The sequence below is a fragment of the Heterodontus francisci genome, chromosome 11, assembly GCF_036365525.1.
Source record: "Heterodontus francisci isolate sHetFra1 chromosome 11, sHetFra1.hap1, whole genome shotgun sequence".
Lineage (NCBI taxonomy): Eukaryota > Metazoa > Chordata > Chondrichthyes > Heterodontiformes > Heterodontidae > Heterodontus > Heterodontus francisci.
In genome coordinates, this window is record NC_090381.1 from 97,270,579 (window position 1) to 97,296,223 (window position 25,645).

General features: G+C 40.5%; 1 protein-coding gene across 3 annotated transcripts in view; it reads left to right on the top strand.

The window, feature by feature from the left end:
* The window catches only part of dipk2ab (divergent protein kinase domain 2Ab), a 288,676-nt gene extending 263,234 nt beyond the window's left edge, over positions 1-25,442 (top strand). For all 3 annotated transcript variants that reach the window (XM_068042595.1, XM_068042597.1, XM_068042596.1), the window contains one exon: positions 21,550-25,442. In XM_068042595.1, coding sequence (XP_067898696.1) covers positions 21,550-21,881 — 332 coding nt within the window. In that variant the 3' untranslated portion in view covers positions 21,882-25,442. The remainder of the gene's footprint in view (positions 1-21,549) is intronic.
* Positions 25,443-25,645: the final 203 nt, after the last annotated feature.

Below are 25,645 nucleotides of genomic sequence, written 5' to 3' on the forward strand. Positions count from 1 at the left end.
CAATAAATGCTGGCCTAGCGAGCGGCGCCCACATCCCATGAACAAATAATAAAAATCCATGCTGTGTTGACTCTTGCGCCGACTAGAGATGGGCAATATATGCAGCCTGCCAGTGGCACCCATGTCCCAAATACAAAGAACAAAAACAGAATAAAAATACAAAAACTCTTCACAACTGTATAGGGATGTGATTTTCTGAAAATAGAAAAATGTATGCAAGATGCATATTGTGGCACCCATGTATGCCAGAGGTTTTAGTCGATAGCTTATTCATCATTTGCCCATAGGAAAGCTTGTATGATAAACAATATGGTTCTGCTTTCTGAGCAAGGGTGCAGCTGCTGAGATAAATTCAGCCTGTGTCAGCTTATAAATTGAGCTTAGATATGGATTCAGGAAAAAACCACTGCATTCATTGTTTTGTTTAATCATAGCCGTCAGTTTCCCCTACAGTCATCTAGTTCACAAGCTCTAATTGAATACTGCTCAAACAACTTTCTTGCTTCTCAAGAATTTAAAGATGTACAAGCTGGCCTTTCCGCTTTCAGTTTTGCAAAACCTAACTTGATTAAATTCAATCACAGGGAAGCTTTGTTGAGCACTGCAGTATTTGTGTCTGCCGAAGTGTTTTATGTTTCTTGGTTTCCTTTCAATCACTATACCAAAACCAATGAGAATGACATCAAGAGTTTGGTTTGCAATAAAACAAATATTTGTTTATTTGCATAATCCATTCTCCCATTCAAATTTCCTTTGAATTTTTAGTTATTTTTGTTCCACACTATCTAACTTGTTAAATCGGGGGCACAGCATATAATAGCTTTTGTATTTTGAGGCCTGCTGAAGCACCCTTGTTGTTTCCTTACTTTTCCATCAAAACCTTCTCCACCCATTGCTGGGCGTGCTCAGGAGGAGACATGTTTTCCTCAGCAGTTTAAACCAGAAAGTACTTGTATTTAAATAGGACCTTTCATGGCCTAAGGACATCCTATGGCTCTTTACCAGAAATGAGAAGCACTTTTGAAGTGTAGTCACCATTGTAATGTAGAAAACATGGCAACCCGTTTGTTAGATATAGGAGCTCATTGTGTGCAATGAGATACAATGACAAGATAATCTGTTTTAGTGACTTTGATCGTGAAATAAATATTGGCCTGGACCCGTGCCTTCGCATAATGCTGTGGAATCTTTTACATTCACCTGAGAGGACAAATAGGGCCTCAGTTTAACAAGAGGGCACCTATGAGAGCACCGCACTCCTCAGAACTGCAATTAAATGTTATCCTAGATTATGTGCTCAAGTCTATGGGGTGTGGCTTGATCCCACAACTTTCTGACTCAGGCGACAGTACTGCCTCTGAGTCAGCGTCAGTGACTCCTTTTGGAGTGAGCAACATAAAGCTGTGAAAATTAGGCAACGATCAGGAGTAAGATAACTCTCTCAACCTTTTAAAAGATGGGCAGAAAATGCTGGAAAAACTCAGCAGGGCAGGTAGCATCTGTGGAGAAAGAAACAAAGTTAGCTTTTCAGGTTAATGAGTTTTCATCCGAACTGGGAAAAGTTAGAGAGGTGACAGGTTTTAAGCAAGTACAGAGTCAGGGAAAGGGTGGAGGGGAGGAAAGAACAAAAGGGAAGGCTTTTGATAGGGTGGAAGGTTGAGAAGGTTAAATGACAAAAGGGATTTGATGGTGCAAAACAAAAAGGAGTGATAATGGGACAAGTAAAGAAACAAAAGGTGAATCTAGAGTAGGTGTAAATAGTAATAGCAGAATCATTACCAATGGCTGCTGTCCAAAAGAAAGGATCAGAGGTTATGTTCTAATATTGTTCAACTCAGTATTGAGTCCGGAAGGCTATAAAGTGCTTAATCAAAAGATGTGATGCTATTCTTTGAGTTTATGTTGAGCTTCATTGGAACAGTAGGAGGGCGAGGACAGAGTGGGAGTGGGGTGGAGGATTGAAATGACAGGCAACCGGAAACACAGTAATGGAGGTGTTCGACTAAGCGATCACTCATTCTGCGTTTGGTCTCCCAATGTAGAGGAGACCGTATTGTGAACAACAATTACAGTATACTTAATTGAAGGAAGTACAGTAGATTGTGGTTTCCTGGAAGCTGAGTTTGGGATCCTGGATTTATTTATTTATTTGGAGATACAGCACTGAAACAGGCCCTTCGGCCCACCGAGTCTGTGCCGACCATCAACCACCCATTTATACTAATCCTACACTAATCCCATATTCATACCACATCCCCACCTGTCCCTATATTCTCCTACCACCTACCTATACTAGGGGCAATTTATAATGGCCAATTTACCTATCAACCTGCAAGTCTTTTGGTGGTGGGAGGAAACCAGAGCACCCGGCGAAAACCCACGCAGACACAGGGAGAACTTGCAAACTCCACACAGGCAGTACCCAGAATTGAACCCGGGTCGCTGGAGCTGTGAGGCTGCGGTGCTAACCACTGTGCCGCCCATGGATGGTAGGAAGAGAGTAAGTAAAAGGGCAGGTGTTACATCTGTCATCCTTGTCTGGTCTACATGTGACGCCAGACCCCCAGCAATGTGGTTGACTCTTAACTGCCCTCTGAAATGGCCTAGCAAGCCACTCAGTTGTCAAGGGCAATTAGTGATGGGCAACAAGTGCTGGCCTTGCCAGTAGCACCCACATCCCATGAAAGAATTTAAAAAAAAAAAAGTGCGCTTGCACAGGAAGGTGCTGTGGGAAGGGGAGGGTTCATTACAGGTGATTGAAGATTGGATCAGGGTGTCGCGAAGGGAACGATACCTTCAGAATGCTGAGCGGGGAAGGGAAGATGTGCTTGGTGGCATCACACTGGAGGTGGTAGAAATGGTAGAGGATGACCTTTGAATCTGGAGCCTGGTGGGGTGTGAGGCAAGGACAGCAGCCATTGCTAATAGTTCTGCTATTCCTATTTACACTTCCTCTAGAGCCATCTTTTGTTTCTTTACTTCTCCCATCATTACCATCCCCTTTTGTCTTGCATCATCCTCCCTTTTGTAATTTAATCTCTCCTGCCTTTCAGCTATCACAGAACATCCCTTTTTGTTCTACCTCCTACCCCCCTTTCACCTGTTTCATGTCTAACTTTCCAATTTTCATGAAAGGTCATTGACCTGAGGCATTAATTTTGTTTCTGCCTCCACAGATGATGATTTCTAGCATTTTTTGTTTCTATTTCAAGTTTCCAGAATTTAGTTTTGTTTTGAAATGTTTATTTTTTGGGGTGAGATATATCCAAATAGATAACATTTTTAAACTAGAATTATGAAGTCTTGCTCCAAGTGAGTGAGACTTGTGAAATCTGTTTACTGTTATGAAATTTTCAGCATTTAAAAGGATCATGTGTCCTTTGTTCAGTCACTTAAATCATAAGGAAACAGCTCATTCAGAGAGCTAAAGCTCCAATGATTGACTTACATTTTCTTTTCACATATGTCACGATTTGGAGCAGTGACTGTTAAAGAAATGTTTTGAGAAATGGTTGAATAAGTGGAAATTTGAAATGAATGTACTTTACTGAAAAGAATGTGTGACAGCAGCATGAAGAATAACAATTTTGTGCAGTCAAATCATCATTCCAGAATTTGGGTCATGTTATTTCAATGTCATTTCTGGCAGCAATTCTGTATCTTGCATGTACTTAAGGTTCGATGAAAGTCCTGGCAACTTGGAAAAAAGTTAGTTTTTTATTGTGAGGAGTGGAAAAACCTTTTAGATTAGAGAATACATAAGAGGAAGGAGAGCTACATGAGACGAATTGGGATATTGGTAAATACTCTGTGCACCGTAATGTTGTGGTCTATAAAGTAAAGCCACCAGCCTTTCTTTTGAAAAATCAACAGGCCTGCAGCAAGAAGACATCAGAGTGGCGATCCAGGAAGAGAAATTGATTTTAAAATTTTCTGTTTCCTTTTTGACATACCAAGACAATGTATTCTGTACAATGTTATAAAAACTTGCTTGTGAATCTCCTGTGCTCTTGCTCATGGTTAATCAGTGGATCACACCCATTGCATTCTGCTGCTAAGGTGAAGCTATGTTTTACTGGCTCTGTTCCATCAAGGGCATAAAGTTTAATTGCTGTAAATAGGGACACTGAATTGAATTGGATTTTAATTGCTGTCGCCGAGGTAATTTTTTGTCGAGATTTGTAGCTGTTTATAAATTCCTTGATTTCTCCATGGAAAGAGGTGAGATTATCAAGTCAAACCAGGTGAAAATGACTAGTATTTTTTTTCCCTGCATTTTTAAAATCCGTGTATCATGGGGAGCAGCTCTTTACCTTCAGTGGCCCGTCAGGTTTGGGCTTCCTTTATAGTGAAGCCTCATTTTTGATGGAGCTTTATGTATGTGCCTTGTTGCTTCTGATGGTTACAGGCCATATATGCTTAGCTGCAATGTGTTAAAGTTTTATAAATGTGAGATTTGAGCTAATTGTGTGAAGTTTGACACAGACTTTATAGAATTTGTTTTAAGATTACACATAACTGAAATAATAGACATTATATTGAAAGGCTTTTTGGCACCTTATGCCATCTTAAGTAAGTACCATGTAATCTCAAGTAAGTACACTGTGCCTTTGAAGAAGACTGTTCTTGGATTTGTCTGATAACAAAGTCCAGAGAAGAAGTCAACCTTTGACATGATCTTGATATTGTAAGGAGCTAGATTATCTCCATGGAAAAAACATTTCTGATGAGAGAATGTACTGTCATGGTAGAAATGGAATTTATTTTCTGAACAATGGGCTCAGTTAATTATGGAAAGAATTACTGGCTGTAAAGGACATCTTGGAAACAGTGCTTCACTGAAGCACAGATGCACAGTTCAGTAATGGAAAGACGTGACTGCTGTATTTGGGAAGCAATAATAAATCAGAATGCAATGTCAAAATCTGACAGCAACTCTAATGTTCTGAAATAATTGAGGCATTCCAGCAGAAATAACTATGTATGCACCATTTTTGATCAGAAATATAAGGGAGGCAGAAGAAAATCATTTTTTATTTTAGTTCAGATGTTCATAATTTAAATGTCTATTGTACATTTTTCTCAATTGCTAATCTAAAATTTATTTTCTATAAATCCAATCCATCTATGCTTTTATGCTGACATGTAGAAGGAATCCTGGTTTTATATTCCTATCTAGGTTTTTTTAAACTTAAGGTTCCTTATAACCTTTCAAGCTTACAAAACTTAATTACTGTAATTTTCTGAATATAGTATGCCCCAAATATAATACACACCTAGACTTTCATGAACAGAAAGTCAAAATTGCCGTATCACCTTAACTTTTGTAATGCTGTTGGCAAAATGACCCTTTATTGACAAAACTAGTGAGCAGACCTAACTGGTTTGATCCCAAATTCGCATAGAACGCTTTTGCATCTATATAAAGAGACAAAAAATGTAAAATGCTGCGGTTTACTTTGCATAATTTTTTTAGTCAAAGTTGTCCTCTCCTCTCTCTTTTGCTCTGTTTTGTTTTTTCTTCCTTTTTAAAAAAAAATCCTGGTGGAATGCATTTCATCGAAACAGCTGATCCAACTGTGTCTATACCAGAAAGAAGTGCATCAAAGTTTTATTTTTTGCTCGCCCTACAATCAAGTACAGTAAAAGGCAAAATAAATTGCTAAATTGAAATATAAATATGTAAAATTAGAGCCATTGCCTAAAGGGTTCATTCCCCCACTTTCCCACCGCCCCCAGCTTGCTGAGCGGCCGGCTCCAAGGCACTTATCGATCACTCGAACATAGCACGTGACATGCATCAGGCAGGACTCTTCAGACTGGCTGTTAACATGGCAGAGAAAAGAGAAAGTTAAACATCAGCCTTCAAATTTAAGGTGATAGAAGTTGCTGAATACCATGGCGGAAATTCAATGTTAAGGCAAAAGTAGATTTTTGTCAAAACTCAAAGGACAAGTTGAAGTCCCAAGGCAAGCAAGCCAAGGCCCCTGGATGTGGAAGAAAGGCTCAGCAGTCTCAGATCGAGCAACACGTTCTGAAATATATTCACCAACATCAAGCAAGTGCGTACACCGTCCACTGCAGACATTTGTTTTAAAGCCCTTTGTATCACTAAAGGTTTGGGCCCCTAGAGAACCTTTAAAACATCTCCAAGGCATCTTGAAGGCATGACATAGCCATATGTCGAAGGATTTCAATCGCGTATCATATGCCTGATTATTTTGAAGACAAGCAATGTGAGCAGCATTACATTATAAGGCTGCAAGAGCAGCACCAATGTAGCACATCCCATATTGCCAGTTTTGATCAGACACTTCTCCCATTAGCCATGGTTTGACAGTTTGGAATTTGTTTTATTCTTTCATGGGATGTGGGCGTCGCTGGCAAGGCCAGCATTTGTTGCCCATCCCTAATTGCCCTTGACAACTGAATGGCTTGCTAGGCCATTTCAGAGGGCAGCTGAGAGTCAACCACATTACTGTGGGTCTGCAATCACATGTAGGCCAGATCAGGTAAGGATGGTAAATTTCCTTCCCCAAAGGACATTAGTGAACCAGATGGGTTTTTTGACCATGGGTGATGGTTTCATGGCACTATTACTGAGACTAGCTTGCAGTTCCAGATTTTTATTAATTACTTGAATTTAAATTCCACCAGCTGCCATTGTGTCCCCAAGACATTAGACTGGGCCTATGGATTACTAGTTCAGTGGCATTATCACTACACCACCACCTCCCAAAGGATAGAAATTGATCACTTTAAGATCAACTGGCAATGAAAAGAAGCATTTCACTGTCAAGCTCGGTCATATGGAGATGGGCCAAAGATGCCACCATATATCATCGTCAAACGAAAACCTCTCCCAAAGGATAGCACATGGCCACAAGGTGCCGTTATCTGTAAATATGGAAAAGGTTGGATAGATGAAGGTTTGACCAAAGACTGGTTGCGTAGCGTGTGGTGAAAAGGCCCATTTCGGAATGTCATATGCTGGTCCTCGACATTTTTAGGTGTCATCAAATGTCCTGCATCAAGGATATGCTAGATGATAATCTCTCAAATCTTGTCATTATTTCCAGAGACATGACCGGCCAGTTGCAACCCACCATTTAAACATCAGATGCACCAAAAGTGGAATGAATGGTTCTACTCTGGTGCACATACATTGTACTGTCATGCAACCAGAAGAAACCAGATCAAATAGATCAGAGATGCCTGGGATGCCATTGATCCATCCTTGATCTAGCATGGTTTCAAGAAGTGTTCTCTCAAACACCATTGATGGTTCAGAAGATGATATCCTCTGGTATGATGCACAGCTGAGGTGGATAGCAACAATGATGGTGGTGATGCCATTTACGGTGATAGACAGGATGAAACCGTAGAGGAGCTGCATAAACTGTTTGAGGAGAGCAATTTAGACACAGCATTTCCAAACTTCTCTACATGTAAATAAATGCAAAAAAACCTCAAGACAATGGTAGATTCTTGATAATTTCTTTCAAAAATTAAGTTTATAACTATCGGCTGCAAAAAAAAATTTTGATTTGTTACCATGTATAATATGCACCCTAACTTGCAGACAAATTTTGAGAGGAAAAAATGCATATTGTATTTGGAAAATTACAGTACTTAACATGGCCATTAACAGGGTGATGTTATATGCAATTTATGACTGGAAGTAAAATGAGGTATAAAATTCAAGATTGCTATTCGCATCAGTACTAAAACAAAATTCCTAAAACTTATTAGTAACGCATTCTTTGGCTGAATCACCATCAAATGGATTAATCATAGATTAAGCATAGAAAGAGGCCATTCAGTCTATCATGTCTATGCAGGCTCACACGAGAGCAACTCACATAGTCCTGCTCCCCTACCTTTTCCCAGTAGCCTTGTAAATCTTATTACCCAATTCCCGTTTGAAAGCCGTGATTGAATCTGCCTCCACCACACTCTCAGGCAATGTATTCCAGATCCTAGCCACTTGCTGCCTAGCGTACAGTATAAAATTGGAGCTGCACCCCACAGGAGATAAATTATACAGATGAAAGGAAATTAAATGTCACAAATGTATTTTAAAAATCTCAATAATATTGTGAGAAAGATAAAGGTACCATTTAAACTCTATTGATTTTCAGACTCTCCTACAGTAGCCAAGGTAATTCTTCCAGAGCTAGCTGATTGTCTTTTATATTAAAACACTTCCTAAATTTTGCCCACAATGCATTGCCACAAGATTCCAAATTGACTTCTAAATTAACTAGCTGTGGCAATGCTGACGCTAAATCAGAAGCACTATTTTATAAAGACAATATTTATGCCACGTAACACACATTATTTTATTCTGATACTTAGCGGGAGCTGAGTCCCTTATATCCATAAATTCTAATTGTTAATATTGATGAGAGAAAAAATGCTATTATCTGCTGGGCGTAAGGGTCCTGTGACAAAATGAGGCAGTTCTGTTTTTAGGTTTGTAGTGGTTTCTTTAATTCGGTCACGGACCATAAATTGTTTTAAAACAAATTACGGTCAAATTCTTATCCCAAGTCAGTTGCTGTTTGTGTTGTCATGAAGACCCCCACCTGCCAAGAATGAGGCATATTAATTTTTTCATATAAACATTAATTTTAAACTGTTATTGGAATGAAGAAATTACTTGTTTAAAAAGAGATCACCAGACACTTGGCTGGAGGACATTTGCATACTAAGGCAGTGCTTGGTGGGACAAGAGAATTGTTCACTGATTCAGTTAAGTGATTGGGCTGGGCAATGGTGATCCTCATCGTATCGAGGTAAGAGACAGCACTACACCTCCACCTTCCACCCCCCTCCAAGAGCTTTGGAATCCACAAACGCAAGAGTGGTTAAGCCAGCTGGTCACATGACTGACCAGCTGGTCCAGGTTTTTTGATTTCGACACAGGACAGTTTGAATTCAGACTGCAGTTTGCAACTGAACATGGAACAAGAGAGCTTCTCTGCTCCTGGCTGGCATGCTCTCGCTTTCTCACAAGCCTCCGGACCTACTAAAGACACATAAACCTCGAGAGAGAAAAGGCTCCCACATCGAAACATGTTGGTGTTCACCGGGCCCCAACGAACAGCAATACTTACCGGCAACCAAAGACTCCGCATTGAACTCAAAGGACCATAAATAACAACCAGATATTGCCACAAACTTTTCCCCTTTATTCTTTCTACTTTTTCTGTCTCTATCTGCGTGTGTGTTTATCACATATGCATGCAGGTGTGGTCATGTCACATCGCGTATTCGTAGTCGTTAACCAAATTAGAGTTTAAGATTAATAAACTTCCACCTTTCTTGTTTAAATCCAAAGAAACCTGGCTGAATTATTTGCCTTACAATGAACAAGGATTCACTGAGGGGGGAGCTAAAAACACGGTGTTTTTAAACATTATACCCTGTTGCGATTAGAATTAGAACATTACAGTGCAGTACAGGCCCTTCGGCCCTCGATGTTGCGCCGACCATCTGACCTACACTATTCCATTTTCATCCATATGTCTATCCAATGACCACTTAAATGCCCTTAAAGTTGGCGAGTCTACTACTGTTGCAGGCAGGGTGTTCCACGCCCCTACTACTCTCTGCGTAAAGAAACTACCTCTGACATCTGTCCTATATCTTTCACCCCTCAACTTAAAGCTATGTCCCCTCGTGTTTGCCATCATCATCCGAGTAAAAAGACTCTCATTATCCACCCTATCTAACCCTCTGATTATCTTGTATGTCTCTATTAAGTCACCTCTCCTCCTCCTTCTCTCTAACGAAAACAACCCCAAGTCCCTCAGCCTTTCCTCGTAAGACCTTCCCTCCATACCAGGCAACATCCTAGTAAATCTCCTCTGCACCCTTTCCAAAGCCTCCACATCCTTCCTATAATGCGGTGACCAGAACTGCACGCAATACTCAAGGTGCGGCCTCACCAGAGTTTTGTACAGCTGCATTATGACCTCGTGGCTCCTAAACTCGATCCCCCTACTAATAAAAGCTAACACACCATATGCCTTCTTAACAGCCCTATTAACCTGGGTAGCAACTTTCAGGGATTTATGTACCTGGACACCAAGATCTCTCTGCTCATCTACACTACCAAGAATCTTCCCATTAGCCCAGTACTCTGCATTGCTGTTACTCCTTCCAAAGTGAATCACTTCACACTTCTCCGCATTAAACTACATTTGCCATCTCTCAGCCCAGCTCTGCAGCCTATCTATGTCCCTCTGTACCCTACAACACCCTTCGACACTATCCACAACTCCACCGACCTTCGTGTCATCCGCAAATTTACTAACCCACCCTTCTACACCCTCATCCAGGTCATTTATAAAAATGACAAACAGCAGTAGCCCCAAAACAGAACCTTGCGGTACACCACTAGTAACTAAACTCCAGGATGAACATTTGCCATCAACCACCACCCTCTGTCTTCTTTCAGCTAGCCAATTTCTGATCCAAAGCTCTAAATCACCTTCAACCCCATACTTCCGTATTTTCTGCAATAGCCTACCGTGGGGAACCTTATCAAACGCCTTACTGAAATCCATATACACCACATCCACGGCTTTACCCTCATCCACCTGTTTGGTCACCTTCTCGAAAAACTCAATAAGGTTTGTGAGGCACGACCTACCTTTCACAAAACCGTGCTGACTATCGCAAATGAACTTATTCTTTTCAAGATGCTTATAAATCCTATCTCTTATAACCTTTTCCAACATTTTACCCACAACCGAAGTAAGGCTCACAGGTCTATAATTACCAGGGCTGTCTCTACTCCCCTTCTTGAACAAGGGGGCAACATTTGCTATCCTCCAGTCTTCCGGCACTACTCCTGTCGACAATGACGACATAAAGATCAACAACAACGGCTCTGCAATCTCCTCCCTAGCTTCCCAGAGAATCCTAGGATAAATCCCATCTGGCCCAGGGGACTTATCTATTTTCACTCTTTCCAAAATTGCTAACACCTCCTCCTTGTGAATCTCAATCCCATCTAGCCTGGTAGGCTGTATCTCAGTAATCTCCTTTGCAACATTTTCTTTCTCTACTGTAAATACTGACGAAAAATATTCATTTAACGCTTCCCCTATCTCCTCTGATTCCGCACACAACTTCCCACTACTATCCTTGATTGGTCCTGTTCTAACTCTTATCATTCTTTTATTCCTGATATACCTATAGAAAGCCTTAGGGTTTTATTTGATCCTATCCGCCAATGACTTCTCGTGTCCTCTCCTTGCTCTTCTTAGCCCTCCCTTTAGATCCTTCCTGGCTAGCTTGTAACTCTCAAGCGCCCTAACTGAGCCTTCACGTCTCATCCTAACATAAGCCGCCCTCTTCCTTTTGACAAGCGCTTCAACTTCTTGAGTAAACCACGGCTCCCTCGCTCGACAACTTCCTCCCTGCCTGACAGGTACATACTTATCAAGGACACGCATTAGCTGCTCCTTGAATAAGCTCCACATTTCGTTTGTGCCCATCCTACACATCCTAAATCTTGCCTAATCGCGTCATAGACCAGGCAAAGGCTGAGGGGGAACCCCTATCACCGAGTCATAACAGTGTGAAGAACCACCATGTGTGGCAGAGATCAAGGAAGCAAAGGACTGGGCAAGGCAGAGCTAGAAAAACCGACAAAGTGTTTCGTGATAACAAACCAAGCATCTGCTGCCCGGCTTGCCGTGGTGGTGTTGAGCAGATCTTAGGTCTGAACTATGAGGAGACCCACGGGTTGCAGAATATGAACAGGCATGCAATCAGATTACACCAAGCAGGCCGAGCTCAATATGATCACTGCCATGGATATGGTGTAAGCTCTGAAGCAGCAGGAGCACACTTAAAATCAGAGGTTGAACAACTCAGCCCTTTTTAGAAAGCACAAAACTCGGTACAAATGTTGCATGGTTTCACTGATCTGTAAAGCTTGAAGAAGCAGTAAAGTTGCTTTCAACCGCAGACTATGATTTAAGTTATATGTTTGTCGGTTATTTTCAAACGTGGATTACAGTTATTCAAATCCAGGAAGCCCTGGTAACACTTTTCAGGGATATATATTGATTTATGATAGAGCCTGAGAGAGTCAGATGTAGTTGAAACTAGCGCAATTCTGGCAATATAAAGAATTAGAAAAGAAGCATTCCCATTATATTTATAAATTCAAGCTCCAGCTTTAAATAACTATATATAGTTATTTAAAGCTGGAGCTTGCATTTATATAGCCTCAGGACAGCCAATACTTACTTTTTAGTGTAGTTGCTGTAGTTTTCCAAGCAGCAGCTGCAGTGACCTTGAGGTGAATAACCAGTTAATCCATTTTGGTAGTTTTACTGAGGAATAAATGTGCCACCAAGGAATGGCCAGGATAAAATCACAGGCACCAATAGTGAAATGGCAGAAATATTTTAAAAATTACTTTGCTTTAGTATTTAGCAGGGCTGAGATTCAAAATTATATAATAGCATTTGAAATAAAAAGACTGATCAAACTTGAAGGGGATAAAACCCCTGGTCCATATGGGCTACATCCATGCATTTTTAAAGAATCTAGAGAAGAGAAAGCAGCAACACAATTACACATATTTAATAATTGGTTAGAAAAAGCTTTAAAGGTCTGGCAGATAGATAACTGAGTATATTTAAGAAGGGAGTTGGAACATATATCCAAGGAACTATACATAACTGTATAAAATGCTAGTAGCTGTATAAAATGCTAGTTAGGCCACAGCTGGAGTACTGTGTACCGTTCTGGGCATCACACTATAGGAAGGATGTGATTGCACTCGACAGGGTGCAGAGGAGATTCACCAGGATGTTGCCTGGGCAGGAGCGTTTCAGCTATGAAGAGAGACTGAAAAGGCTAGGGTTGTTATCCTTAGAGCAGAAAAGGCTGAGGGGGGACATGATTGAGGTATACAAAATTATGGGGGGCATTGATAGATTAGATAGGAAGAAACTTTCTCCCTCAGTGGAGGAGTCAGTAACCAGGGGGCATAGATTTAAGGCAAGGGACAGGAGGTTTAGAGGGGATTTGAGGAAAAGAAATTTCACCCAGAGGGTGGTTGGAATCTGGAATGCACTGCCTGAAGAGGTGGTAGAGGCAGGAACCATCACAACATTTAAGAAGTATTTAGATGAGCACTTGAAATGCCATAGCATACAAGGCTACGGGCCAACTGCTGGAAAATGGGATTTGAATAGGTAGGTGCTTGATGGCCGGCACAGACATGATGGGCCGAAGGGCCTGTTTCTGTGCTGTATGACTCTATAATCCAGTCAGCTCAACATTGACAGTAGGAAAAGTAATGGAGAACTACTAAAGGAGAAAATAAAACCGCTTGAAACCAAAAAAAATTTAATGAATAGTAAGCATGGATTACAAAAGGAAAAGTCTTGCTTAATCAACCTTAATGAATTCTTAGAAAGGGTAGCAGAGAGCATAAACAAGGGTAATGCAATAGATGAAATTTACCTAGATTTCCAAAGGCCTTTGATAAGGTGCCATATTGTAAACTGAGGAATAAGGTCAGAGCATGCGGAGTCAGGGGACAAGAAGCAAACTGGATAGCTGGTTAGCTGCAAGACGGAAAGCAGGGATTAGGAGTAAAGGGGTAGCTGTTCAGAGTGGCAGAATGTGGAAAGCGGGGTCTCACAAGGATAACTGCTGGGACCATTGTTCACATATATTTCAATAATTTAGACATTGGAATGAAAAACACAATTTCTAAGTTTGTGGATGACATCAAATTATGTGGGCTAGTCAATTAGTCAATACTGAAAAGGAATGCAAGAAGACATTCATAAACTTTCAGAATAGCCATATAATTGGCAAATGAATTTCAACTTGGATAATTTTGAGGTATTAAGTTTTGGTAAGAAAATTAAGGAGCTCACACCTTACTCGGAAAATAAGAATCTAAATGAGGTAAAGAAACAAGTGGATCTAGGAATAAAAATACACATCACTTTTTTAAAAAGCGATCCAGGTAAATTAGGCCATTTAAAAAAAAAACCACTGGTTTATTTCTGGGGGGATAGAATTGAAAAGCTATGCTAAACTTGTACCGAACTTTGGTTAGACCATACTTGGAGTGTTGTGTATAATTTTTGTGAGCGTATAATTAAAATGATAGAGGCACTAGAGAGGGTGCAAGAAAGATTACAAGGAAGATACCAGAAATGCAAGATTAAACGTATCAAGAAAAGTTCGAGGGGTTGGATCTTTTTTCACTGGAGAAGGCTGAGGGGTGACTCAATAGAGGTTTTTAAAACTAGAACGGCTTTATAGTAGCAGTGAGCGTGTTGCCACTTGTGAGAAAGAGCAAAGCTAGTAGAGGCCATCAATATAAAATAGTCCCCAAGAAATCAAATAGAGAATTCAGAAGAAACTTCTTTACCCTAAAATTAGTGAGAATGTGGAACTCACTACCACAGGGAGTGATTGAGGCTAGATAAGCAGATGAGGGAGAATGGAATAGAGGGTTATCCTGTATTTAGATGAGGAAGGATGGAAGGAGGCGTAAGTGAAGCATTAACACAGGCATGGACTGGTGGGGCCGATTGGCCTGTTTCTGTGCTGCATATTCTATGTTAGGACACTGGGAGAAGTCCCTACTGTTCTTTTAAAATGTTCCTCAGGACTACATTGCATTTTCAGCCTAGATTATGGTTTTAAGTTTTGGAGTAGGTCTTGAGCCCACGGTCTCCTCTCTCAGGCAAACTGTGCTCCCACTGAGTCAAGGTCACCTTTAAAGTGATATGAGCATTTATTCAGGAGCTTTTTTATCTTCATTTTTGAGGAGATATGTAGAAAGAATTTCAATGTAAAAATCTAAGTATTGTTAATCTTCGGTAAATACATTTTGCTTAATACTTTAAGCATAAAATGGGGTGTCACATTGTGATACGCTACCACTTATTGAAAACAGAAGAGAGATCCTAATAGGAGATGTAGACGAAGCGGTGGCAATGTGACGGAACTAGTAATCCAGAAGCTTAGTTAATTAATAGAATTCTGGAATTGAAAGCTAGTCTCAGTATTGGTGCCATGAAACTATCTTTGATTGTTTTAAAACCCCATCTGGTTCACTAATGTCCTTTAGAGAAAGAAGTCTGCATTCTTACCTGGTCTGGCCTACATGCGACTCCAGAGCCACAGCAATGTGGTTGACTCTTAACTGCTTTCTGAAATGGCCTAGCAAGCCACTCAGTTGTCTAGGGCAATTAGGGATGGGTAACAAAAGCTGGCCTTGCCAACGACGCCCACATCCCATGAAAGAGTAAAGATAAAGGTTAATTCCAGCAACTAAAATTAATAGTTTATTATCCCAGGCATGATCATTGTAAGCATACTTTGCCATTATGGGCTAATAAAGTTAGTACTGAAGGCATTGGAAGTTGGGACTCGCCTATGACAGCTGCAAAATCCAGAATAAGAATGACAGGTCATATGTGATTTGTGTTTGGGCAGTCTCGATCCAGTTCCTACTGTGCATGGGATTGCAGCTTAAAACTATTCCCACTTTGCCAGTAATTGGCTGTCAATGTCAGAGGCGCTAAAGGATGGCTGGTGTGGTAAATGAGGAAAAGAAATCGGATTGGTATAAGAAGGGGTGCTCTGCTGAAGTTAGGAATGTGACATGTTTTGGGGTAGAGTAGAGGGAGCTGTACTTTGCATTTGGCTGTGTTATATCTGAGGGTTTGACGCTGACACGGGTGCCTGAAATGGGTAAAGTTTATTCCCCAGCACTAACATCCATAACAATATAAATAGGAGCAGGAGTAGGCCATTCGGCAGCTCAAGCTTGCTCTGCCGTTCAATAAGATCATGGCTGATCTGACTGTGGCCTTCCCTCCATGTTCCTGCCTGCCCTCCATAACCCTTGATTCCCTTGTAGATCAAATATCTGTCTAACAGTGACCCAGCCTCCACTGCTCTCTGGGGAAGAGAATTCCAAAGACTAATGACTCTGAGAGAAGAAATTCCTCCTCATCTCTGTCTTAAAAGGGAGACCCCTTATTTTGAAACACAAGGGGGAAGATCCCTCAACTTTATCAGCACAATTTTTTTAACATCAAAGTGAGTTGTTTTCTAAGCTACATGTTTGTTCTACATGTATTCTACATGTTTCTACCTTTACTATATAGAATTTAAAAGTATGAACTTTTCCTTTTTTAAACTTGTTTCGGAAATGATAAATATGTTGAGAGATTAAAGTACATTCAGTGGTAGAGAAACATTGACATCAGCTTTTTTTGCAAATAGGGCAAACTTTAAAAAGGCAGCTAAATCTCTGTTATTGCATAATTTTTTGACTCTAACCACAGAGCATTGAGTACAAACCCTGCTCGCTTACTGGCATTTATATCATGGATTCCCCAGGACACTATTTATCTGGGGGCGGCACAGTGGCGCAGTGGTTAGCACTGCAGCCTCACAGCTCCAGGGACCCGGGTTCGATTCCGGGTACTGCCTGTGTGGAGTTTGCAAGTTCTCCCTGTGTGTGCGTGGGTTTTCTCTGGGTGCTCCGGTTTCCTCCCACAAGCCAAAAGACTTGCAGGTTGATAGGTAAATTGGCCATTATAAATTGTCACTAGTATAGGTAGGTGGTAGGGAAATATAGGGACAGGTGGGGATGTTTGGTAGGAATAGGGGATTAGTGTAGGATTAGTATAAATGGGTGGTTGATGTTCGGCACAGACTCGGTGGGCCGAAGGGCCTGTTTCAGTGCTGAATCTCTAATCTAATCTAATCTAATCAAACTCCGGGCAGGAACTCTCTCTCCCTGCCGAGGAACATAGCCCTTCTGACAAATTCCAATGTAATCAATAATTCCAAGGATTTGAGAGTCATATCGCAAGCAATATGCCAGTAGGAAATCTCCCTTTAAAGGCTCCAAACAGTGTACTAAAAGCTAGAGATTTCTTTCAATATCCAGACTGAAGGATTGGTCTCTTTAATTACCTCAGTGCCTTTTACTGTCCATCTGTCAAACTGAATAACCAACTCGTCGAATTTGCTAAGTTCTTTTGTCAATCTCACTGATTACTGAAATAAACTGGGGTTTGTGCCCATTCTCCTGTGATGATTGTGGATATACATAGCATTTTTTGTCACGTTTTCTTGAATTCAGTGATATAGTTGAAACAGAATGCACATTTCATAGAGGTAAATTGATTGCTGTTTATTATTCGCCAAATTAAATTCTACATAATCTAATGGCATCCAGCCTGGAGAACAGCACATCTCAGCAGCATACTGATCTATACCTGTACCCTTTATTGCGATATCAGCACTTAGGCAATTCTTAACTTCCACTACTCAATCTGCATTTCTGCCATTCACATTTCCTAAAGATTCTGTAACACAAATGATGATTTATCCTTTTTACCTACTGTAGCTTTTGGCATTATAAATCTTTCTTAAACTCTTCACTAATCTTTATTACCAGCACAGAGGAGCTTAATGTGTCTCAAAGTATTTGCACTACTGGTTACGTGCATTAGCTGTCATGTGCTATTAATGGAATAAGGTTATCTACCAGTAATTTTATATTATAGCCCTAGCCCCACACAAACCCTGCCACACTGCATTTTCACTTTGATATGTCATCTGCTCTTTCTTCGTGCTCCCTTGACTGTTCTCCCCACTTAGGTCAGCTGCCCATCAATTCAAGGATGACATTTACTCAGGATTGAGTTTCTGACATGGGTCTGCATGCGACTAATCAGGCCGATTCTCAACCCACAGATCTTTGGGCACATGGGGCAGGATGTTCCACGAGATTGTGGGATCCAGAGTGCAAGATTTGCTTCATTTTCTAACCCACCTAACTCATAAGCATTCAGCTCCTTTCCTAACACCAGTACTATTATTCTAATATCTGTCTTTGGCACTGCCTCTCTTCTAAAAACCACCCTCGTCATCCCAAAAAGCCCACCATTGACCTGTAGGTCCTCTTCAACTACAGCTTAATCCCAAACTTCTGTAAGGAACATGTCATCACCTCCCAGCTCTATACTCAACTCTCCCACAACTCACTGTTCAAGTTCCTTCAGTATGGTTTCCACCCAGCCCACAGTACTGAGACCACCCTGATCAAAGGAACCAATACCATCCTGTTTGACTGTGATCACAGGATGACTATGATCACAGGATCTCAGTTGCACTGTCCTTGCATGGCTCCACTTGCATTTGTCCCAATGCAGTCATCATACTTCCAGCAATGACTTATCCTCTTGCCCCACTTAAGTGTGGAGTTCAAGAATCCATTGTTGGCTCCCTTTTCTAATTCTCATGCATGCAACCCCTCAGTAACATCGTTGTAAACTTGGGATCAGCATCCATTCTGATGACACCCAGCTGTAGATCTCTATCACATTCCTTGACCCTGTGACCACCTCTGGCTGATACTGAACATCAGGAAAACCAGGCCATTGCTTTTGAACCCCATCAAATATTTTGCATCCTTGTCACCAACTCCATCCACCTCCCTGGCTGCTGTCACACACTGAACCCGGCAGTACATACCACAGTATCTGTTCAATCCAGGGCTGAGTTTCAAACCAGGTATTTTATACATCAATAAGATCACTACTTTCACCTTGGCAACCCTAAGTAAAAGATATGCAAACATCTGGTTGAACCTATTCCAGGGGGTTCAGTTACATGACACTCACTGCATTCTTTAAATGTTATGGCATTTACTTAATGGCTTGATATCTGCTTTGCTGAGGATGTCACTGACTGCCGTTGAAGGCTATAATTTTAAACACCTGACCTGAATATGATAGTACTGAAATTGAAACTCTAGGTTAGCTTTATAGCCGGAGACCACATCTTTCTTGTCATTTGGCTCCTCTGCCATGTGGTACTTGTCCTGCACCTGCTGGCTTGTAGCAATAAAGCAAGCAAGGCAGGCTGCTGCAGGCACAATGAATTTCCTTATGTCTTGTCCTGCTCTGCTGCTGTAACTTCACATCAATTGTGTCAAGCTGCTTCTCTGGCAAATGTAAGGGCCAATAGCCAGGTAGGAGGGATATTCCAATGGAAAATTGCTCTATCTGATGATAGACAGTGCTGATGAGGATGGTGTGAGGAGTGAATTGATGTCCAGGACATAAGAGCCTCATGGGCACAAACTGGGACATGTACAATGGTCCTTTTCTCCCAGGTTCCCAGCAGCGTCACCCAAGATATGGTCATCCATTCCAGGAGACAGTCGGGTAATCAGGAGGATTGGCCTTCCGAATCTTACATCTGCTGTGAAAGTCCTAACAATATGTTCAGCATCTTTAGATCTGTTTTGTCCAGTGTCCTGTTTGCTGTACTTCTGACTGTCACTCTGCATAAACTCCAGTCATCCAAAGTTCTGTCGTCTTTATTTTGACGCCGTTCCAAAGTTTCATTAATTTAAAATTCCTTAACCTCATTGACAAAGTTTTGCACAGCCTCATCACTCCTTACCTCTACAACATGTTCAGCCTTAAGCCACTTCCATGACCCTCTCTACTCGTGGTATAGCCTTCAATTATCTTAACTTACACTTTGGAACTCTCCCAAAACTGCTCTGCCTTTCTATTCCGCAACCACCCACCCCCGCCCCACCACCGGCGCCCAATAGCCCGTCTGCCACCAAAAACCTCTTCTAACTCTCCTTCAGAGGCTTGACGTCTCCTCGCTTCCTCTTTTAAAAGCACTGTATAAATGTAAAAAGCGATTTAAAAAAAAAACACTTTCTCATCAAAATCAGCATAGATAGGAATCCAGTGAACTACTAAAATAGAAAGCTATACCTCGAAGCAGCAAATGCACTCTGTTGGACTGTTTTATAATTTTAAATGCTATAGACAGTTCAATACATTTGTTCTGTTGCCCTTTGTTAAAGTATGTTTATCCTTAAATGTTGCAAGCATGTGAATGTTGGTTGATCAAATAACTTGCTGTGTAGGCTCACAAATGGATGAGGTATCGAAGGGCAGCCAGTGGAGCTGTGCCCTAGTAAGGGTTCAATTTGTTAAGAGGCAGAAATTGTGAGAGTAATTATTTTTGTTTTTAAATCTTGTTAGTTGGAGCAAGCCTAGGAACATTTAGAATGCCCCTGCTATGATAGTATGAAACTCTGCTTCAGTGTAACTGAATAAGAATGAAGGGCAATTGACAACACTGCCCATTCATGAAACCACAGAAGGCTGAGCTCTCCACATGTTTCTTCCCATTAAATTGCAGTTGGATACATCAAAGTAAAACCACAAATTACAGTAATTTTGGTCTGGGGTCCTACTCTGCTCTTTCAGACTGTATGCACTCTTTTACTTAAACCTGGCTCAATGTTATTACTGTGATGAGTAATCAAGTTCCTGCGCTCATCTGCTGACCCCCCACTCTCTGATTCCTGGACAAATGCATGAGAATGGGACACCAGTGCTGGAGTCAGAAGAGATCTTCATATACTGAGAAAGATGCATTTTTTATTGATATCTTGGAGTTTGATTTATCCAAATTGCATTCTTGTACAAACATTTCAGTCATTCAGCATTACTGAATTCTGAGTGGCAACACTGAATCAGGACTGGATCTAAGTTCATTTGAAGTGTGTGTGTGGGCTACATGGCATATCCAAAAGATGTTCCTAGCACCCATATGTTCATTAATGTAAATTTCTGTTTTTCCTTTTGTCTTTCTTTATTAATGAATTAAACAAAGGCGCCAGAGATCAAATGAATGATCCTATTGATTCTCTTTCCCATAACTGGGATACCTTGTGCATCATAACTTATGATTTATGATCTCACTTAATCTGACAACGTTTATACTTAAACCTATTACAGTGGAATGGTGATTGTCCACACTGCATTACCATAGTCTGGCTTATATCCACAGTCAATATGGGGTTGGGACTTAATTTTGCATAAACTAGCTAAAAGGCAATTGAGTGTTCTTAATTGATTTTTCATTGATTCTTGGTTCATGACCCAACAGGATAAGCAGTTATTATGCAGATGTTCAATGTTAGAATTTACTATTCATGCAGCTACAAAATGTGACTTTGGGTCAGGAAACAAGTGGAGTGAAGGCTTCACAGCAGGGAAACCCACAGGAATTAGGTTGCCAACATATATTTTTCCAGTTATATCCCATTTTAAAATTAATGTGCAGTTGAGATGCACTTTTTAAAATGTTGGTCTTATGTTGGTAACTTGATGAGGTAATCTGAAACGGCATTTGGAAGTTAAGACGTCACAATGCCAGACTAAATATAGGTGAACTATTAACTATTCACTAGGTTCCATTAACCGCTAGTGGATCTCCTCCAGTATTGCAGATAATGGAGATACCACTGTAAGTGTTACACATACGTGTTTCTTTAGCATGAAAGAAAAAACATCATTTGGGCTCTGATTTTTAGTTGGTGGTATTAGCTGCATAGGTTTAATTAAAGTCATAATACTAATGATGACATTAGAATAAACACTAAGTTTTCATAAAGTACTGATCAAATTTATTCAATTTTGTTCCCTGCAGATAAGCCTCAAAACTGGGACGTATGGTACGAGAGCAAGTTTGATGATTGTGGAAAAGAGGCCTGCCTGTCATTTTCAAAGGACATTTTGTGTTCTCGTGTTACAATTGACCATAACTACTATGCCATCTGTCAGAACCTGCTCTCTAGGTATGCCACCTGGCGTGGTACAACGGGAGGGCTTCTGCATAACCCTCCTGTAGAAATTGTCAGAGTTGGCAGACTGGAGGCCTTGCTTGAAGAATGTGCCAACCCAAAGAAAGAATATGGTCGATTCCAGGCAGCAAGAGAATTGCGGGACTACCTTGCAAAGCTGAACAATAATGTAAGGTAGCTCAACATGGGATCTGTTGTTTTTCACACTGTTCTAGATTTGAGACTGCCGTTGAATTGAATATGAGAGTTGTTCCTGTCCAGAATGTAAATGTATGTTGAATGATGCTATGCAGATATGGCACTGCACAGTGTGAGAATTCATGCTTGGAACAACAATGGACATCTGCAAACCAGTATGTGGAACTGATTATCTGATTAGAGCATTGAGCTATTATTGACTTGTTCTCTGATTGCCTGCGGGGTAGTTCAGATGAAGACCAGCAGGGCACTGGCGATAATAGACTCTGGCAGGTTTAATGATTGCACACGTGTCAAGGGGCAATTGACATAACACAGCATTGTTGTCACAATTTGTGAGGCTGATGCCTTTACTGAGGAAGCCTTGCTTAACTTGTTTAAAGCCTGTTTAAAGGCTTTAACCTACTGATGTTGTGTTGCGTTTCTATATTTTGAATAAGGAAAGTGTTAAAAGAAAGTTTGTATTAAAAAAAACTTAGATATACTGTCATCAAAATGAATGTGCAAAATTTTGATATGAGTTTGCCCGTATTCCTTTTCAAATATGTGAACATATTTCAAATTTATCATCTGTAAACTGAAGCACTGAGGAAAATATGGCATTGGGGTATACTGTCCAAAACCTTAAACCAGTCCCTCATCACCATTAAGCAATAATTTCATGTCATCAAAGGATAGAGAGAGGATAAACCTCATTATTTGTAGTTATTACACAAGACATCTGTGAGCATGAGATAGTGACCTGAGGTTAATTTGTTTCGAAGCAGCGATATTAAAAAAGACCAAGATAAAGGCAGGCACAAAAGCATTTGCGCATATACCAAAGAATAAGAATTGTTCCAAAATTACCCTCACCTTGATAGAAGAAAAGAAACCTATTTATTGAATGAAACACCAGTGAAAGTATAATGAGAAAGTCTTTCATTAGCTATTTATATATTAAAAATGTATTAACTAACACTGGGATAAGGTTTTTGGTCACAAGTTTACATTTGCCATGTGCTTGACTGCTTTTTTTTAATTGACTAACTGGGCTGACACAGATGGCAGTTGCTTTCTGTTGTGTATTACATGTTGGTACAGTATTGTAATTTGAATTTAGTTTTAGGGTGAGCATTTTCCAATTTGTTTAACTAAACTATATTAATTTGTTTCCAGTTTTTAAAAACAGTTGTGTATGTTTGGCACGTTAAACAAAAAGACTTGTTTGTGTGGAAATGGGGTGGAAAATCTGCTTTTTACTGCTGATTAGCTGAAGTGCAGCAGCAACATCATTGTCAGATACTTTCCTGTTTGTGGTTCAATCTGGATAAATGTTAAGCTATTCCCCATAAAACAATTTTGTGATTTTAATCTCCATTTTAACTCACACTGATGCTTTTTATTTTAAAACTAGCTTGAGTTGGCTTCATTGCAGGGGATTGAATGCTGCAGAATTATCACAAAGCACAGCAGAAAGCAATAGTGCTTTTTTTCTTTTTCTAAAATAAGACCTCAGACACTGAAGTAATCAGATTATGATCTGTTTAACGGTGCAAATGTAGCTTTTGTTGTGTACTCACAACTTGTTAGTGATGACACGGTTGACTCCAGAGATTTTCCAAGTGGGATTTTTAGAAGTTTGTAGGTGCTGGAAAATGCTGTCTTCACTTTTTTTTGTATGTTCTCATTTAGTTTCTATGTTTTATCATAACTGTCTGACTCACTGTGCCTTTCATTCAAAAGTTGTCTTTATAACTTCAAGTGAATCCATATAATAAAACTTTACTTATTAAATTTTTTTGTAGTTACTACCCTGAGAAAGCACAAGCCCATATTTTAAAGAAGTTACTGTCTGTTTTATCCAGAGACTGTTAGCTGTAATTTGTGTTCCATTCAGGCAGTGCTGTTTTTACACTGCATGGGTATTAGAACAATTCTTCTGCTCAGGCACAAAGCTTCTCTCTCAGCAGTTAAAATTTAATGATTTAGGAAATGCAGGCAGTACTGTTCACAGTTTCTAAACATAAAAATTAACCATAGTAGGTTTAAGAAATGTCCAGCAGGACAAAGAAACTTCAGCACTTTTAAAACTCTTTTTGACATTGGACTGAAGTTGCATGTGATGTCAGACTTTCTCTAGGGATCGTGTGCCATTTCTCCAAGTCAGGCTGCGTGTCTGGATTTATATCTCAACTTTGTAGTGTTGCTAAATAACTGCACCCCCTAATGATTCCTACTTCAATTTGCCCCTGTCAGTAATCTGTACTCCCAGTGCTGAACTTAGATGGTCTCTGCTAATGCTGTTGTTTTCAGCCAGTAACTGGTGCTGTTTGACATTCAACCCCGCTGTCACCACTTGATTCCTTCTGTATGCTTCTCCTCCTCCTCCCCAGTTAATTTGCAGCTTCACCTCCAACATATCAAAGATCAGAAAACAACGATCTCAGGTACAGTGGCGCAGTGGTTAGCACTGCAGCCTCACAGCTCCAGCGACCCGGGTTCAATTCTGGGTACTGCCTGTGTGGAGTTTGCAAGTTCTCCCTGTGTCTGCGTGGGTTTCCTCCGGGTGCTCCGGTTTCCTCCCACATGCCAAAAAAGACTTGCAGGTTGATAGGTAAATTGGCCATTATAAATTGCCCCTAGTATAGGTAGGTGGTAGGGAAATATAGGGACAGGTGGGGATGTGGTAGGAATATAGGGTTAGTGTAGGATTAGTATAAATGGGTGGTTGATGGTCGGCACAGACTCGGTGGGCCGAAGGGCCTGTTTCAGTGCTGTATCTCTAACTAACTAACTAACGCAACATAGGCTGTCAAACCCGTATACAATTTTATTGAGATGCTCCACTGTGAAACTTGAAGGACATCCTGCTTCCTTCATGGATTGAAGTGTAATGCAGTAGCAAAGCAGGTGCTCATAATTAACAGAGATTTACAGTAACAGAATTTGTGAAAACCTGTCCAATTACTTTTTGCAGTGTTGCTATTTATTTACCTAATGCTACTTCATTATTATTTGCTGAAACAAATTTGAAGCATAGTTGCATTTCCATACGAGTCTTTAAATCTACCAGCCCTATTTTTGAATTCTCCCCCCACAAATGTATGTGCGCACACACAGGTACACACCTCTCTCTCTCTGAGAAGTGTGGTTTCATGGGTATTCTCCAGTACCCGAACCAGGTTGTCATTCTTCATGTGTGAGACTAGACATAAATGCTAGTAGGCTATTTGACCATGTTGAGCATCATATCTGAGCTTGATTATTTCCTCAGTCAGCATCCACAAATAAACACCTTTCAGAAGGAGTTACTGGCTATCTATCAGGGGTTAGATAAGTAATTTCTCACTTTCCTAAAGCCAGTTATAGCACAGCTATTTCCACATTGGTTCAGATTAGCTAAGTCAACACAGACCAGGAATTCAACCTGGCTAGCTTCCTGGGCCACATGGCTTAGTTCCATCTAATACTTGCAGACTGAACCACCAGGGGAGTTATTTTTATTTGTTCAAAATCAGAAGCAGTGTATTTATTGGAGAAATGCTACTCTGTATTGACAGTTCACATAGTTGTTATCACATTGCTCCTTTTTGGAGCCTATTGTAACCTAATTAATTATCTCATGAAAGTCTTGAGATTCTGAAACCTCATATAAAATATTACTCTTTGAACGTCTGGTACGTGTTTTTTTTTGATACTGGGAGTTGTTGTTTACAGTACTCTCTTCTGCTCCATTATCCCTTGGGCCCACTAATTTTTTTT